At 37.5% G+C, this 13,926-nt stretch overlaps 1 protein-coding gene across 1 annotated transcript; it reads left to right on the forward strand.

Annotated features, from left to right (window-relative positions):
• Window positions 1-2,739: 2,739 nt before the first annotated feature.
• On the forward strand, window positions 2,740-5,635 carry LOC125190549 (amino acid transporter AVT6C-like). Its single transcript, XM_048087877.2, has 5 exons — window positions 2,740-3,267; window positions 3,569-3,721; window positions 4,123-4,326; window positions 4,684-5,149; window positions 5,242-5,635. The coding sequence occupies exons 1-5, from the start codon at window positions 2,898-2,900 to the stop codon at window positions 5,363-5,365; spliced, it is 1,317 nt and encodes a 438-aa protein (XP_047943834.1). The 5' UTR covers window positions 2,740-2,897; the 3' UTR covers window positions 5,366-5,635.
• The last annotated feature ends 8,291 nt before the right edge of the window (window positions 5,636-13,926 follow it).

Genomic DNA, 13,926 nt, shown 5'->3' on the forward strand with positions numbered 1-13,926 from the left:
TCCCTTCGTCCGCGAATAGGAGTCCCGGTTGAGTTGGGTGCGGGTTTTAAGAAAAGTTTGAGTGTAATAATTTAAGTGTGTGATAGTGAAATGTGGGACCCATTTATATTATTATTTGCTTTATTCTTTGTAATAATGAAATCTAACATTAAGAGAGAGGGAGTAAATTAAGGGAAAAGTGAGGTAATTTCTTATACTCCCAAGATAAAATGTCTAACCGGGACTCCTAATGGCGGACGGATGAAAATGGTCAACCGGGACTCCTATTCGTGGACGGAGGGAGTACATTATATTGAGATTTTGCATACACTATATTGAGATTTTTTTGCATTTGTTGATAAAATCTATTTATCAACATGTACGAAAATTGAAATATAATTTATCAAATTTCATCATCCGAACATCGTCGGAACATATGCAATTGAGATCTCGTTAGAATCCTTTTAAAACTATTTTTAATTTGATATTTTTTTTTGCAAAAAAAAATAATTTAAATTGCGAGAGTTACGTAAATTTAAAGTTTTAAGATGATTTTGATTAGAGGGAATTGACATTAATACCCTTTAAGTTTATTTAATAATTTTTTTTATTTTAAATATAATCCATGTGACATTATTTCAACCACTAGATTTCATAATCTAATGGCTAAGATTTAGTTTTAATTTGTGATTGCTAATAAGTTGGCAATTGATCAGTCCCCTAAGTGGAATCATTATACTCTTATAGTCCTATTACTTAATTATAATAATTAATAATACTATAATCCTTATAATTTATCCTTAATTGTTTTAATTAATCCATGAGATATTACCTATATCTTTACTTTAACTATCAAATTCAACTGATAGGATTGAGAAGATTTGAAATTAGAATCAATCTAAAATTCAAACATTTTTGTGATATTAAACATTTGATTGGAATTAAAAACTCTAATTCCAAATCTACATCATCAATTTTATGATATCAAGCTGATTATTAGAGAAATCTTTCAAATCAATAGTTTCAACATTAAACATAAATTTTAAATTTGATGTTTTATTTCTATTTTGAAAAATGTATTAACTTAATCACATTCAGTCACCATTTTTAAAACTCATGTTAATTTCAAATGAGACACTAAACAGTGAGTATATACTATATCCGTCCCTGAAAAGTATAAGAATTATTTCCTTACTAAGTTTGTCTCTGAAAAATATGAACTTTCTAATATTTAAAATAATTAAACAACATATTACCCCTACACAACATTTTATTTATAACTTACATCATTACACTTAGGGATGTCAATTGGGCTAGCCCGTTCAGGTTCGGGCCAACCCACTCGGGTTGCCGGGCTATTTGGGTGTGGGCTATTTGGGTTATGGACTTTTCGGGTTATAAATTTTCAACCCTAACCCTAAACCACCGGGTTTTGGGCCCATCGAGGTATTCGGGCCTAAAAGCTTTCGAAAATAATTTCTTGTATCAGAATTTTCTTCTATAAAATGATTTTAAATTATAGATATTTTTTTTTCTTTTTAGTTAGAATCATATAAAATCTTCATATTTTCATAGTATTCTACAATAATACATGGAAAGAAGCATTTCATCTTGATCAACTACAACATAAATTAAAGCTTGTGTTCGTGTCATTATTTTGGCATTGTTCGTAACTAATTCTTTATGAAAATTAAAAATCATATTTTACATGAATCATTATTAAAATGATAACTATATTAAGATTTTGATGAGTTATTTTTTTAATTTTGTCTTGATTGGCTTTGGTGGTGGTAAGACACTAGTAGCAAGATAATGGGACGGTGGAATAATGAGTTGAGGTGGAACTTGAAAGCTGATATTGTGGGATCGAGTGGAAAAGTATAGAATGAAGATGGAATAAGACTACTGATTATGTAGAAAGATTGAAGATTCAAAAATATTAAAAAAAACGCTAAAACTTAATAATTTTTAATTAAAAGTTGCAACCCATCGGGCTGACCTGCAACCCGTTCGGGCCAACCCGTTTAACCCGCCAACCCATTCAGGCCAACCCGTTTAGCCCGTTTTATATTCGGGTAATAAAATTACAATCCTAACCCGCTCATTTTATCGGATTGTTCGGGCCGGCCCACGGGTTTCGGTTGAATTGACATCCCTAATTACACTACACTACTAATGATGTGGAGCCCACTCTCCAATAACACTAGTTAGTAGTTACACTATTCTTTATCTCTCTTTTATTTTACCAATTATACATTAAAACTCATCGAACCAAATGTTCATAATTTTTAGGGACAAATATAGCATTTTGTAAGCGACGTCATATCTTAATCGTCAAAGTAATTGTTAATTTCTTTGAACAAGAAATAGTACTTCCTTCGTTCCATGCATGATGTCCACTTTTAGTTTTTAGTTTGTCCTACTTAAAATGTCCACTTTTTATATTTGGAAATAAATTTATCTCCTATCTCTCCTTATTGAATTATTCAATTCTATTTAATCCACTTAACAATTTTTCATAAAATTCTGTGTCAGTAAAAAGCATGGACACTTTGAGTGGAAAGATGGAGTATGAATTACTAGTTACTTATAATAACTAAATAATGGAAACCTAAAATAAGAGATTTTACTAGTGCAAGTAACTAAAAATATTTTTCACATGATATACTGTAATCTTTATCTGATCCTTCCAACTTGGTAGAAGAGTTAAATTTTCAATGTTATCCAAATTCATGGATTGCATTATTCCAATACAACTCAGACATGATTGGAAATTTTGTTTTATTTAGCTATCTATTTTCACATGGTTTGATAGTTACTAAAATCCATCAATTTTGATACTCTCCATATTGATTGGACTCTCAACTGAACCAGAGCGGCCCCCTCAACCGCCACAGAATATTCCCGATTTCCCATTGATGAAGCTCCAAAGCCACGAAATCGAAGTTCAAGCTCCGTTGCTCCCGGAATTCGAGCCAATCAACGATGACAGATCGATCTCCGGTGCAGTATTCAACATCTCGACGGGGATGGTGGGGGCCGGGATTATGTCGATTCCGGCCACGTTTAAGGTGCTTGGCGTGATCCCCAGCTTCTTAGTGATCCTGATCATGTCCTATTTCGTGGAGGTTACCGTCGAGTTCCTGTTGAAATACACGCAGTCAGGGCACTGCAACACGTATGGGGAGCTCATGGCTGAATCGTTTGGGAAACCGGGATCACTTGCGCTTCAGCTTTGCGTCGTCATTACCAATCTCGGCGCTTTGATTATTTATTTGATCATCATCGGTATAATTCCCCTTTTTTTTTACTTTGCCTTCTATTGATTGGTGGTGATGTTATTAGCTGTTGCTTTCTGCTTCAGAATTCCATAGTTAGGTTTCTGATCTGTGCTCGTGACTTGTTTGACAATTTGCGTCAATACACTCTCGATCAATTTAATTACATTCCTACCTTTTTCAATTACCTTCACATACTAAAAATAGGCAAAACTTGTAATCTAGCACTGAGAAATGCACATACCAATTTCAAAACTCGAAGTCAATTAATAGATTTCTGATCTATGTTTCTTTGATTATAAATCCTGCAGGAGATGTTCTCTCGGGAAATGAGTCCGACGGAACTGTCCATTTAGGTGTGCTGCAGGAGTGGTTCGGCATCCACTGGTGGAATTCTCGCGCATTCTCGTTGCTTCTGGTTGTACTTCTCGTCTTGCTTCCCTTGCTTCTTCTACGGCGCATAGGTTAGTACACCACATTTCTCTCTGATTCACTCTCTGTTCTTTTAAGTTCTTTTAAGTTAAGATTGTGTGTGCAAAGCCATAAATCAATCAAGATTCTGTTGATGTCCACTAATATTAGTTATGCAGCCTCAGTATAGTTATTGATAGTACTTTCTATGGAACTTAGATTGTGGTTACGTTTGGTATTTCACGAAAACATAACATGTATTATTGTCCATGATGAACTCAGATCTTATATACCAATGAAAGTACTATTATCTTTTGTAAACAGAGTTTGTAATGCAATAGTTGGCCTCCAATCATATGAACTCTCAGATTCTTGGATAATAGAAGTAGATTTTGTGCCAATCAGTATTTATTTTACAAGAATGATTGATATGTGTGCAATTTATCCCCTGCAGATTCACTAAGACATGCCTCAGCTATATCGGTACTACTAGCAGCGTTCTTTGTTGTCATATGCTCTGTGATGGCAATACATGCGTTATGGGTAGGGGAAACAAAAACCCCTAGACTGTTACCTGATTTTTCTGGAGGTGTTTCCGCATTCAGTCTCTTCACTACTATTCCAGTCTTTGCGACTGCCTTTGGATGTCATGTAAATGGTAAGAACGCAGACATGAATGAAATCACTAATATAGAGTCCATCATCGTGTATAGTGTATAGTATATGTTAGATTTTGACAATATTAATGTAGAGACATAAACCACATGCTAACCAGAAAAGAATCTGAGACATCATTTCGTTACTCCTCCAGTTCTTACCTTAGCCTATCAGGAACACTGAACGAGACATTCAGAAATCCTCTACTAATGCCTTATTTGTGTGTGTGAGCGAAAAAGAAAGAGACTTGATAAGTGTAGTAACACAAGTGCATGAATAGAGGACTATTAGGGGACCGATTTGGATCAACAATTTATATGCATCAGAATAACCAATTTTTTATTGGCAATATGTGCAGTACATCCGATAAGAGCAGAGCTGGGAAGGCCTTCTGATATGAGCGCAGCTGTCCGAATCTCACTCATACTGTGTGTTGCAATATACTTTTCTGTTGGCTTCTTTGGCTACCTGCTGTTTGGTGAGTCGATCATGGCAGACATGCTAGTAAACTTCGACAAAACTTCAGATTCTGTCATGGGCATCATTCTCAATAATACTGTTAGATTGAGTTATGCTATTCACCTCATGCTCGTCTTTCCGGTGATGAACTATTCTCTAAGGGTCAATGTTGACGAATTACTCTTCCCCAAAAAGCCTCACTTGGCTGCGGAAAACATCAGATTTTTGTCCCTCACGTGTACGTTGCTTGCATTAATATATGCAGCAGCTATAGCAATTCCAAATATATGGTACTTCTTTCAGTTCATGGGGACAACAACGGTCATGTTTCTGATGTTCATTTTCCCAAGCTCAGTCGTTCTCAAGTATGCCCTACTGCATTTACAATTTCCTTACGTTGATGAGTGAAATGAACGTATTTCTTACTTGATTTATTTCTTATGCTAAAACTTTGCAGAGATGTTCACTGCATGTCCACAAGGAGGGATAAGGCTTTGGCAGTGTTGGTGATCATCTTGGCTGTGGGGACGAGTTTGATTGCCATTTTCTCAAATTTGTCTGATTATTTCGGCTTCAATTGATGACGGAAATATATATATATCACCTTCGCCACAAGAAGATTTAGAGTAACAATGTTACTGCCTTTTGTCTAAGTTATTGGGGACAAGGCATATTTTTCTTGTGGACAGATAGGTTTGAAATATGGCATTTGAGAAATTCATTACAGCTTTATCTTCCTCTCTACTTTCTGATTCAATGAAACCAGAAATTCTTCCAATGTTGAAACTCTCTCTCATAGTCATATACCAGATCAGCATCATCTGAAAATGGAATGAAGAAATTCTTACACATGGTGATGACAGAATTTTTGAGGTTTTGGAGTTTCATGTTTAGTAGTTTCCTTATGCCCTAATAACATTACAATTCTATGTTTCCAAAGAATATTTTTTTAGTCGTTAGCAGTAAAAATATTGGGGTGTACGGTGCACCAATTTGAGTGTTCGCAGTATTCCAAACGAAGATTTAACGAGCATCACTTTGCTTGCAGAAAATGGCGCGAAGCCACGGCACGAACACTTTGTTTGATCTTCAAATACAAACTGCAACTACCTGTATCTGTTAGTAGTGATGTATGATGATTTCTATCTTTCCAAGAACATGAAGTATTTAATTCGATTTTTACAAATCTGCTGCTACAAACCATTTCAGTTTTGGAAGTCATGTTCACAGTCACGACTTCTAGATCTTAAATCAAAATAATCTTAAAATTTTTACGAATAAATTAGATGTCTAATGCATTTCTTTGGCCACATGCTTGCTAATAAGTGACCAACAGCAAAATTTCGCGAGAGACGATTTAGCAGTGTGTTACGGATACCATAATCCCTACAGATGCAACCTCACCTAGAGGAGACGACGACGAGGCGTCGAAGGATGTTGATGAAGAGCAGACGGCAGAAGAGGAGAGAGACGAAGCAAGAGCAGAGGCAACCAGGAAGTTGAGACCGAGAACGCAGCTCAAACAGCCGGATCGCTATCAAGACTTCGTCGCCAAGTAGGCGACAGCAGAGTCGTAGTTGGTGTTTAGTTTAATTCAGTACTTTGTTATTTTATTTTATTTTATTTTTCGTGTTGAACTTGTTTGAGTCGAGCGTCTTATAAGCTCTGTCGGGTTTTCTTTGTTGGTTATTTCCCGATGTTTAGGTTTAGGTCGAACCAACCCTAGGGCCCTAGGTATATAAATAGGGCTATTCATTAATGACTTTCCAGTTAATGAAGAAATATTTTGCCCCAATTGTTTGAGCATTTCTCCACAAAACTCATAATCGCTGCCGACGGAAGTAACTTCCGCGCCAGCCTTCCTTCTTTTAACCGCTGACCCCAACCTGAGGGGCGCCGGAAAATTCGTTTGTTGGCAGTGCTATTGATAGGAGTTCTGAGAGAGAGAGGAGTGTTCCTAACACAGTGGTAGGCATAATAAGGTTCGAGAAATCGCGACTAATGGTTGGGATTAAGAAAAGAGTAGAAACTAGAAAGAGTATTTGTCAATGAAAGAATAAACATTTGGAAATTGGAGATGACCAAATTCATAATAGTAGTAATAAACATTGGTTACAAGAATTTGAATGAAAAAAAACTCGTATAGGTGCTATATTTTTCAAATACTAATCCAAAGAATATTTTGAGTAATTTAGATTATTAATAGGTGCTTTGCATCATTAAACAAACTTTAGATAAATTTAAAAATTTTATTAAAGAAAATATTTGAAAAATGAGTTGACCCCGTTAGAGCATTAGCAATGGAAGGACCATCTCATTCCACATCAGCATTTGGCCAAAGGGTCTATCTCCCTGTCATCGAAGAGCCCTCTAATTCCATTTCATTTCCACATCATCATCATTTTGTTTTAATTTTTTAGCACTTCTATATTTAATATGTTACCAAATTAAATTAATGTAGAACCAAAAATATTAAGCGGTGGTCGGCAACGACTTCCAAAATGATGGTTGGGTGTGTGCCATTGAACCCGCTCGTAAATTGGTCTTCCAAGCGGTCAGACAGTTGTTCCACTACCAATGGATACAATCTATGCTTCCCAGCATACCTGGGAAGCCGAGCACCTTCCAGTGCAAATCAAGCAGGAACTGGCAATCTTGTGCGGTCGACTTCCGCAGATAGGTTGGGGCCGAAAGTCTGAATCAAACCTTTACAAAACTTCTTCAGATAATCGTGACCAGTTGTGTTGGCGACGTGAAGACATTCGTCGAACATGTCGGCACATCCTCCGTATGCCAACTGCCTAATTTAGAGATGCCCACGGTTCCAGAACCGGTGGGTACGGTTCGGAACCGCCGGTTTTGGTTTTGGAAATTATTGAATCGGAACCGAACCGTGAGGGTGTTTCGCGGTTACGGTCCCGGTTTCAAAACCGGCGGTTACGGTTCGGAATCGCGACCAGTTGTGTTGGCGACGTGAAGATATTCGTCGAACATGTCGGGACATCCTCCGTATGCCAACTGCCTAATTTAGAGATGCCCATGGTTCCAGAACCGGTGGTTACGGTTCGGAATCGCCGGTTCCGGTTTTGGAAATTATTGAATCAGAACCGCGAGGGTGTTTCGCGGTTACGGTCTTGGTTTCAAAACCGACGGTTACGGTTCGGAATCGCCGATTTTTCGGCGTTTTTTACGGTTTTTCATGGTTCCGAACTGCTGGTTTCCGGCGGTTTCGGAACGGTTTTCCGGTGGTTTTTGGTGATTTCGGCACGGTTTCACGGTTTTCTGGCGATTTTTCGCGGTTCTAGTCTAGACCGCCCGGAACCAACGGTTCCGGTACAGTTTCGATTCCAAAATTTTTGAACCTGAACCGAACCACGGTTCCAAAAGCGGCGGTTTCGGTTTGATTTAAATCTCACGGTTCCGGTTCAGAACCGAAACCGTCGGTTACGGTTCTGCGGTCAACCGCCCGAACCGAAAACCTTGGGCATCTCTCGCCCTCCTGCACTTCTGCAGAGGTGACAGAATACTGTAAAAATTCTTATTGTATTTTCCAATAAATAAAACAGATTATTTTTTTTGTCATAATGTTGTTATGTTTTACATTTAATAGATGTTAATGCATGTTTAAATTTATAAGTTAACTTAACAAAGTCTAAGTCTTTGTTTTAGTAGACCGGTTGTGGGCGTCGTCCACTTTAAGGTAATACAGTCAGTTCTAAACAAAGAAAAAGATGAATTTCACAACCTAGTTGGAATTTGACTATCCAACGAGAAAGGTTGCAATGTCAGTCCGCATATTTCTAAGCCTTACTGAAATAAGATGACATTGGTGTGGTATAGCACTGAACGGATCTAACAGCAAGACTTGCCTTAGGCTATCTACTGAAAGGCGAGGTCTTGATAAATATTTATTTCTTAGTCAATGTAGGTTAGCATTGAGCATACGGTATTGATTATGCACTGCTTTGACTTATCAAATGGTGCGGGTTTTTCGTAACCCAATTATCCTGATATATTGGGTAGTGGTGATCAATATCTAGCGGTGCTAGGATTGCTATTATATTGAATCGTGCGCGAGCTGAGTCTCGTTTGATAATGTCCTCAAGAGGAGCGCGAAGCAAGGTTTTATTATTCGGAACCTAGCTAGTTGGAGTGTGATTACTCTATGAATAATAAATAAGCGTTTCATGCTAAGTCCACTCTTGGAATTAATAAGAAGTTAATTAATTAAGTCAATAGCAGACATTAATTAATTAATGGACATTTTAATATTAAGCGCAGGAAATGAAAGTTAAACGGAAACCCAGATTACTTGTAATTTCGGATTTGGATGGGGAGAGTTCAATATTACTTCTGTAGTGGCTGCTCGTAATATTCCAATTATAACTTATATTAAATTGTGGGTTCAATTTAATTAGTAAAAAGTAAATTGGATGAGCTCATATCCAAAACCTTCCATAGATCCTTGTCTGGGCCCAAAAAGAACTTAATATAAATAGGAGAATAAAGGAGACAAAAATAACACAATTTTATCTTTAAAATTTTCGAAAATTTTCAGCCCCAAGCTGAAGGAATTTTCGAATTCCTCTCCTGTTTCAAAAAGGATTTCTTCTGTCTTTCTTTATTTAAGTCCTAGTATTCTAGTAAGATCAGCCCACACTGATATTGGGATACAGTTCGGGAACCAGAGAGAAGATTTGTGGTCTAGTACTCAAAGCATCACGTGGAGAAGAAGCTAGCCATCTTCAATTCTTTGGAGAATTATTTAGGTATTTTTCTGCTCCGTAGAAAAGCATGTTTTAGGTTTCAATATTCTTAAAGCATGATTGATTCAAGTTATGAGCATGATACATGTGAAAATTACGCGAATAGGTTTTGTCTAAATAATCTGCTAAATAGATCTGATTATTATGTGATTGTTATTCTTGCGCCCGCTTCCGCTGCCAGTTCCTGTTGGAACATATATACTAAAAAGCATTTTTCGAGTTTTTGAATTTGATAAATTGCTTGTATATTGTAAACACTCTTCATTTAATGAGAATAATAAATGTTTTCTTCACACTGTGTATTTTACTTTAATGGGTATTGACCGTATTTAATTATATATTAAATTATATAATTAAAACGCCGGAAAGTAAAATCAGTCTAAGTCTTCTACATTGAAGGTTGGGTCGTGGAACAGGTCATCACAGTAGGTGGCCCAACCGGTACCTTGTAGAAGTAAAACTTTTTCACAACCTAGATAGGCTTTGGCGACCTATCGTGAAAGGTTGCAGTGTCCATCCGAAAGTCGTCTTTACCTTGAGAATGACTAGTGACACTGGTGTGGTATAGCATTGAATGGATCTAAAGTATAGACACGTCTTTGTTGCTATCTACTGTTAGACGATGTCTTGGAGATTTAATATTTCCTAATCTTTGTAATAATATAGGACACACGTTATTTGATCATACGCTGCTTTGACTTATCAATAGGTGTGGGTTTTTCGTAACCCAATATTCCTGATATCTTGGGTAGTAGTAATTAATAACTAGAATGGTGTCAGTTTTATTATTACATTGAATCGTGTGCCTGCGCGGTTTGACTATATCCCCAAGAGGTGTTCGAGAGAAGTTCTATTATTCGGAAACCCGGCCGGTTTGGATTTAATCCAAGAATAAATAGAAAAGGAAAAGTATATTTTTAATATACATCTCGTACTAGACAAACTCTTGGAAATAAAGATATTAATTATTTTAAAGTCTATAGCAGACTACAAATTAATTAATGGATATAGAAAGTCTTAGACACGGGAAATAATATATTAAAGAGGTTAACCCGGATTGCTTGTAATCACGGATTGGATGAGCGATCAATATTTCTTCTATAGTGGCACAAGAAATATTCCATTGGCCTTATATTAAATTATGAGTTATAATTTAATTAGTAAAGAAGGTCCAATTGGGGAGGCCCAACCCAAGCCCCATAGATCCCTAACCTAGCCCATCATAAACTCTATAAATAAGAATGTAAGGAGGAGACACATATGTTATCACAAACCCTAGCCTCCACACTTGGCTTTCTTATCTTCTCCTTCAAGATTCTTATAATTTCTAAGAGATTCCTCCCACAAGGAATTTAGATCTATAGAGTTAAGGGTCATAGGTTAGAAGATCTTTGGTCTTGCATTCACAATCAAGCTTCAAGATCTACACGTGGAGAAGTAGCAAGCCACTTCGATTCTTTGGAGAATCATTGTTGTAAGTATTCAACAACATAATTTAAATTAAATTATGTGATTAATTGCGCAATTATATGTCTCTACATGTTCAAGCATGAAATTGAATCGACCCACATAATCACCTAAATAGATTCTTTTGTGGATTTATTTAATTTGCAATTTCCGCTGCGATTATCCCCAACAGTTCCAACAATTGGTATCAGGGCCAGTCTTTGGCTCTGATTATTTGGATTTAAATTTTGCGAAATTCATGTATGCATGTCTTATCAGAGCCGGAGAACCATCGCCGGTGCCGGTGCAACCTAAAAACGCGCCGATCGAGAATGGATTCATACGATCACACGTCGACGTGAACACGAGCGTGGGCTCGTCCACGCCGCCGTTGAGACCGCGATGCAGGTCCTCCTCGAAGCTGACGGCGCAAAGTCCGTCGACGTTACGACAAGGTGGCGATGCCACCCGAAAAAGTCGCAAGAACCCTAACCCTAAAAACCGAAACCCTAGTCAAACCCTAAGCTATCGACGCCGAACCGGAGCTGCACCGCCACAGTCGGCTGTCGCTGGTCCGTGTGAGCTCGACGGCGGAGAAGGGAACTCGCCGGAGTGACGCAGAGAAGCTGCGTCCAGGCGACGCGATGGCTGGATCGATCGCGGCGTTACAACGCCGCGAAAGTCGGAGGAGGAAGCAAAGCGCCGATCGGGCGGCGAATTTGCCGCCCCGCCGAGCGTCTCCGGTGGATATCTTCAAATCTTCGTCGTGTTAATTCATGCCAACCTCGAATCGCAAGAAATTGACGAAAGATTGTTTTAATGATTATTTAATTGATTAATTAATAAAAATCATTAAAAATAATATTATTTAATGAAATAAAATATTTTGGGAAGATTTCCCTAGATTTTAGGAATATTTGGATTATTTTCTATATCTATGAATATTTTATATTCTAGATGATATAGATAAGAATAATTTAATAGTTTCCTAAATATAATATATCTAGAATCTATAATAAGATAGATATATGTAAGATTACATTAAATAATATAATTTAATTTTCTTCCTAATCTTGAACTTGGAAATTATATGAATTTAATTCTTCATGTCTAATTAAGATTATAAATAATGCACTTTATTTTAGATATATCTTATAGTATGATATGAATAAGAATTAAATCCTAGATTAATAGTAATTCCTAAACTAAGATATTAAAGATAATAAAAGATTTAATTATCCAGTCAATTAAAATACCAACAGAATTTAATTAGTCTTAATCTGCCTTAAGGCTAAAGGATAATTAATTAAAACCATAACACAAATATCTAAGCGATAATTATGAACTAAAAGTTTATATATGGTCTCCATCGGTAGGACTGCCAAATTTTGTGAAGCTGATTTTCTAATATTATCGCCGCCTACAGAGTAGGGACAATAATCCTACGAAAACAGTAAGTTCATAAGGGCGGACTTCTCAAATAATAAATAGAATGAACTAGAAAGTGGTTCCTAATATTATCGCCACCTACAGAGTAGGGACAATAATCCTAAGGAACAACGAGTTTCAGGGTTCAATCAGAATTTATGAGATAACTTGGTTTTGTTATCAACACATGAACATTATTTTGGGAGTGTGTTGTAGAAATAAAATTCTGTAATGCTAAACCTGATGGTAGTAGTGCTTAGGCAGCAATAGATGTGTCGACCTCCAGAGGAGGAAGCTATTGATATGTCCGTGTTGTGACCAGTAAATTGTCAAAATTTTAATGCGTATTAACCTCCAGAGGAGGATACAATTTATTAATTTTGTTGTTGTAAGATTTTGAAAAGTTTTATGGTTAATCTACTCAATTTCCTTACATAAGTTTATGACAAATAGTAAAATCTTCTGTTTGCAGTGCAATAAAATCCGTCAAGATGTCTTTTAATCCTCTTTCTGCCATTCTCAAAGAAAACAAACTCGAGGGCCAAAATTACATCGAATGGAAACAAAACTTGGATATCGTTCTCACAGCCGAAGAGTACAAGTTTGTGCTCACTACTCCACGCCCAGCTGTGCCGGCAGCTAATGCCGCGCAAGCACTGCGAGATGCGCATAGACGATGGCATAAGGCGAATGAGATGGCTAAGTGCTATATGTTGGCTTCTATGTCATCAGTACTCAAGCATCAGCATTCAGCCATGGAAACTGCCGCCGAGATCATGACGAATCTCGCAAATCTTTTTGGTACTCAGAATCGAACGGCTAAGTCTCAAGCCTTTCGGAGTATCATGAAGAAGTCTATGAAGGAAGGCTCGTCTGTGAGGCAACACGTCCTCGAGATGATGAGTCACCTCAACCAGATTGAGGTTTTGGGAGGGACAATCACTCCCGAGTCCCAAGTTACTATAATCCTTCAGAGTCTTCCCCCTAGCTTCCAACAGTTCAAGCTCAATTTCGAGATGAACTAGCGGAATTACACTTTGGCAGAGCTGCTGACTGAACTTCAGTCGGCGGAGGACCTTATGGTTCAAGCTAAGGTAGCTATGATGAGTTTGTCACCTAATTCCTCTGGCTCTAAGCCTAGAAAAGGAAAGAAAAAGGCGCCGAACCCAGTGGCAGCTAAGAATGCTAAGGGAAAGAAGAAACAGCGGGGTGACAAGAAGGCACTACTGGAAAGTGCTTCAAATGTGGAGAGAAGGGTCATTAGAAGCCAGATTGTCCTAAGAAGGGCAAGGCTACAGGTATGCACCATGCTCTAGTAGTCGAGTCATATTTGGCTTCGACATCTACTCATACTTGGGTTATTGATACTGGAGCAACTGATCATATATGTTTTGATCCTGACTTAATGCAGGTGACAAGACGGCTACATGATCGTGAGATCGAGGTCTAGCTGGGCGACGCTACGAAAGTGGCGGTCGTTGCAGTGGGAGACGTTTATTTGC

Source organism: Salvia hispanica, chromosome 5 (assembly GCF_029641045.1).
Source record: "Salvia hispanica isolate PSC_SH4W2 chromosome 5, Shi_PSC_v1, whole genome shotgun sequence".
Lineage (NCBI taxonomy): Eukaryota > Viridiplantae > Streptophyta > Magnoliopsida > Lamiales > Lamiaceae > Salvia > Salvia hispanica.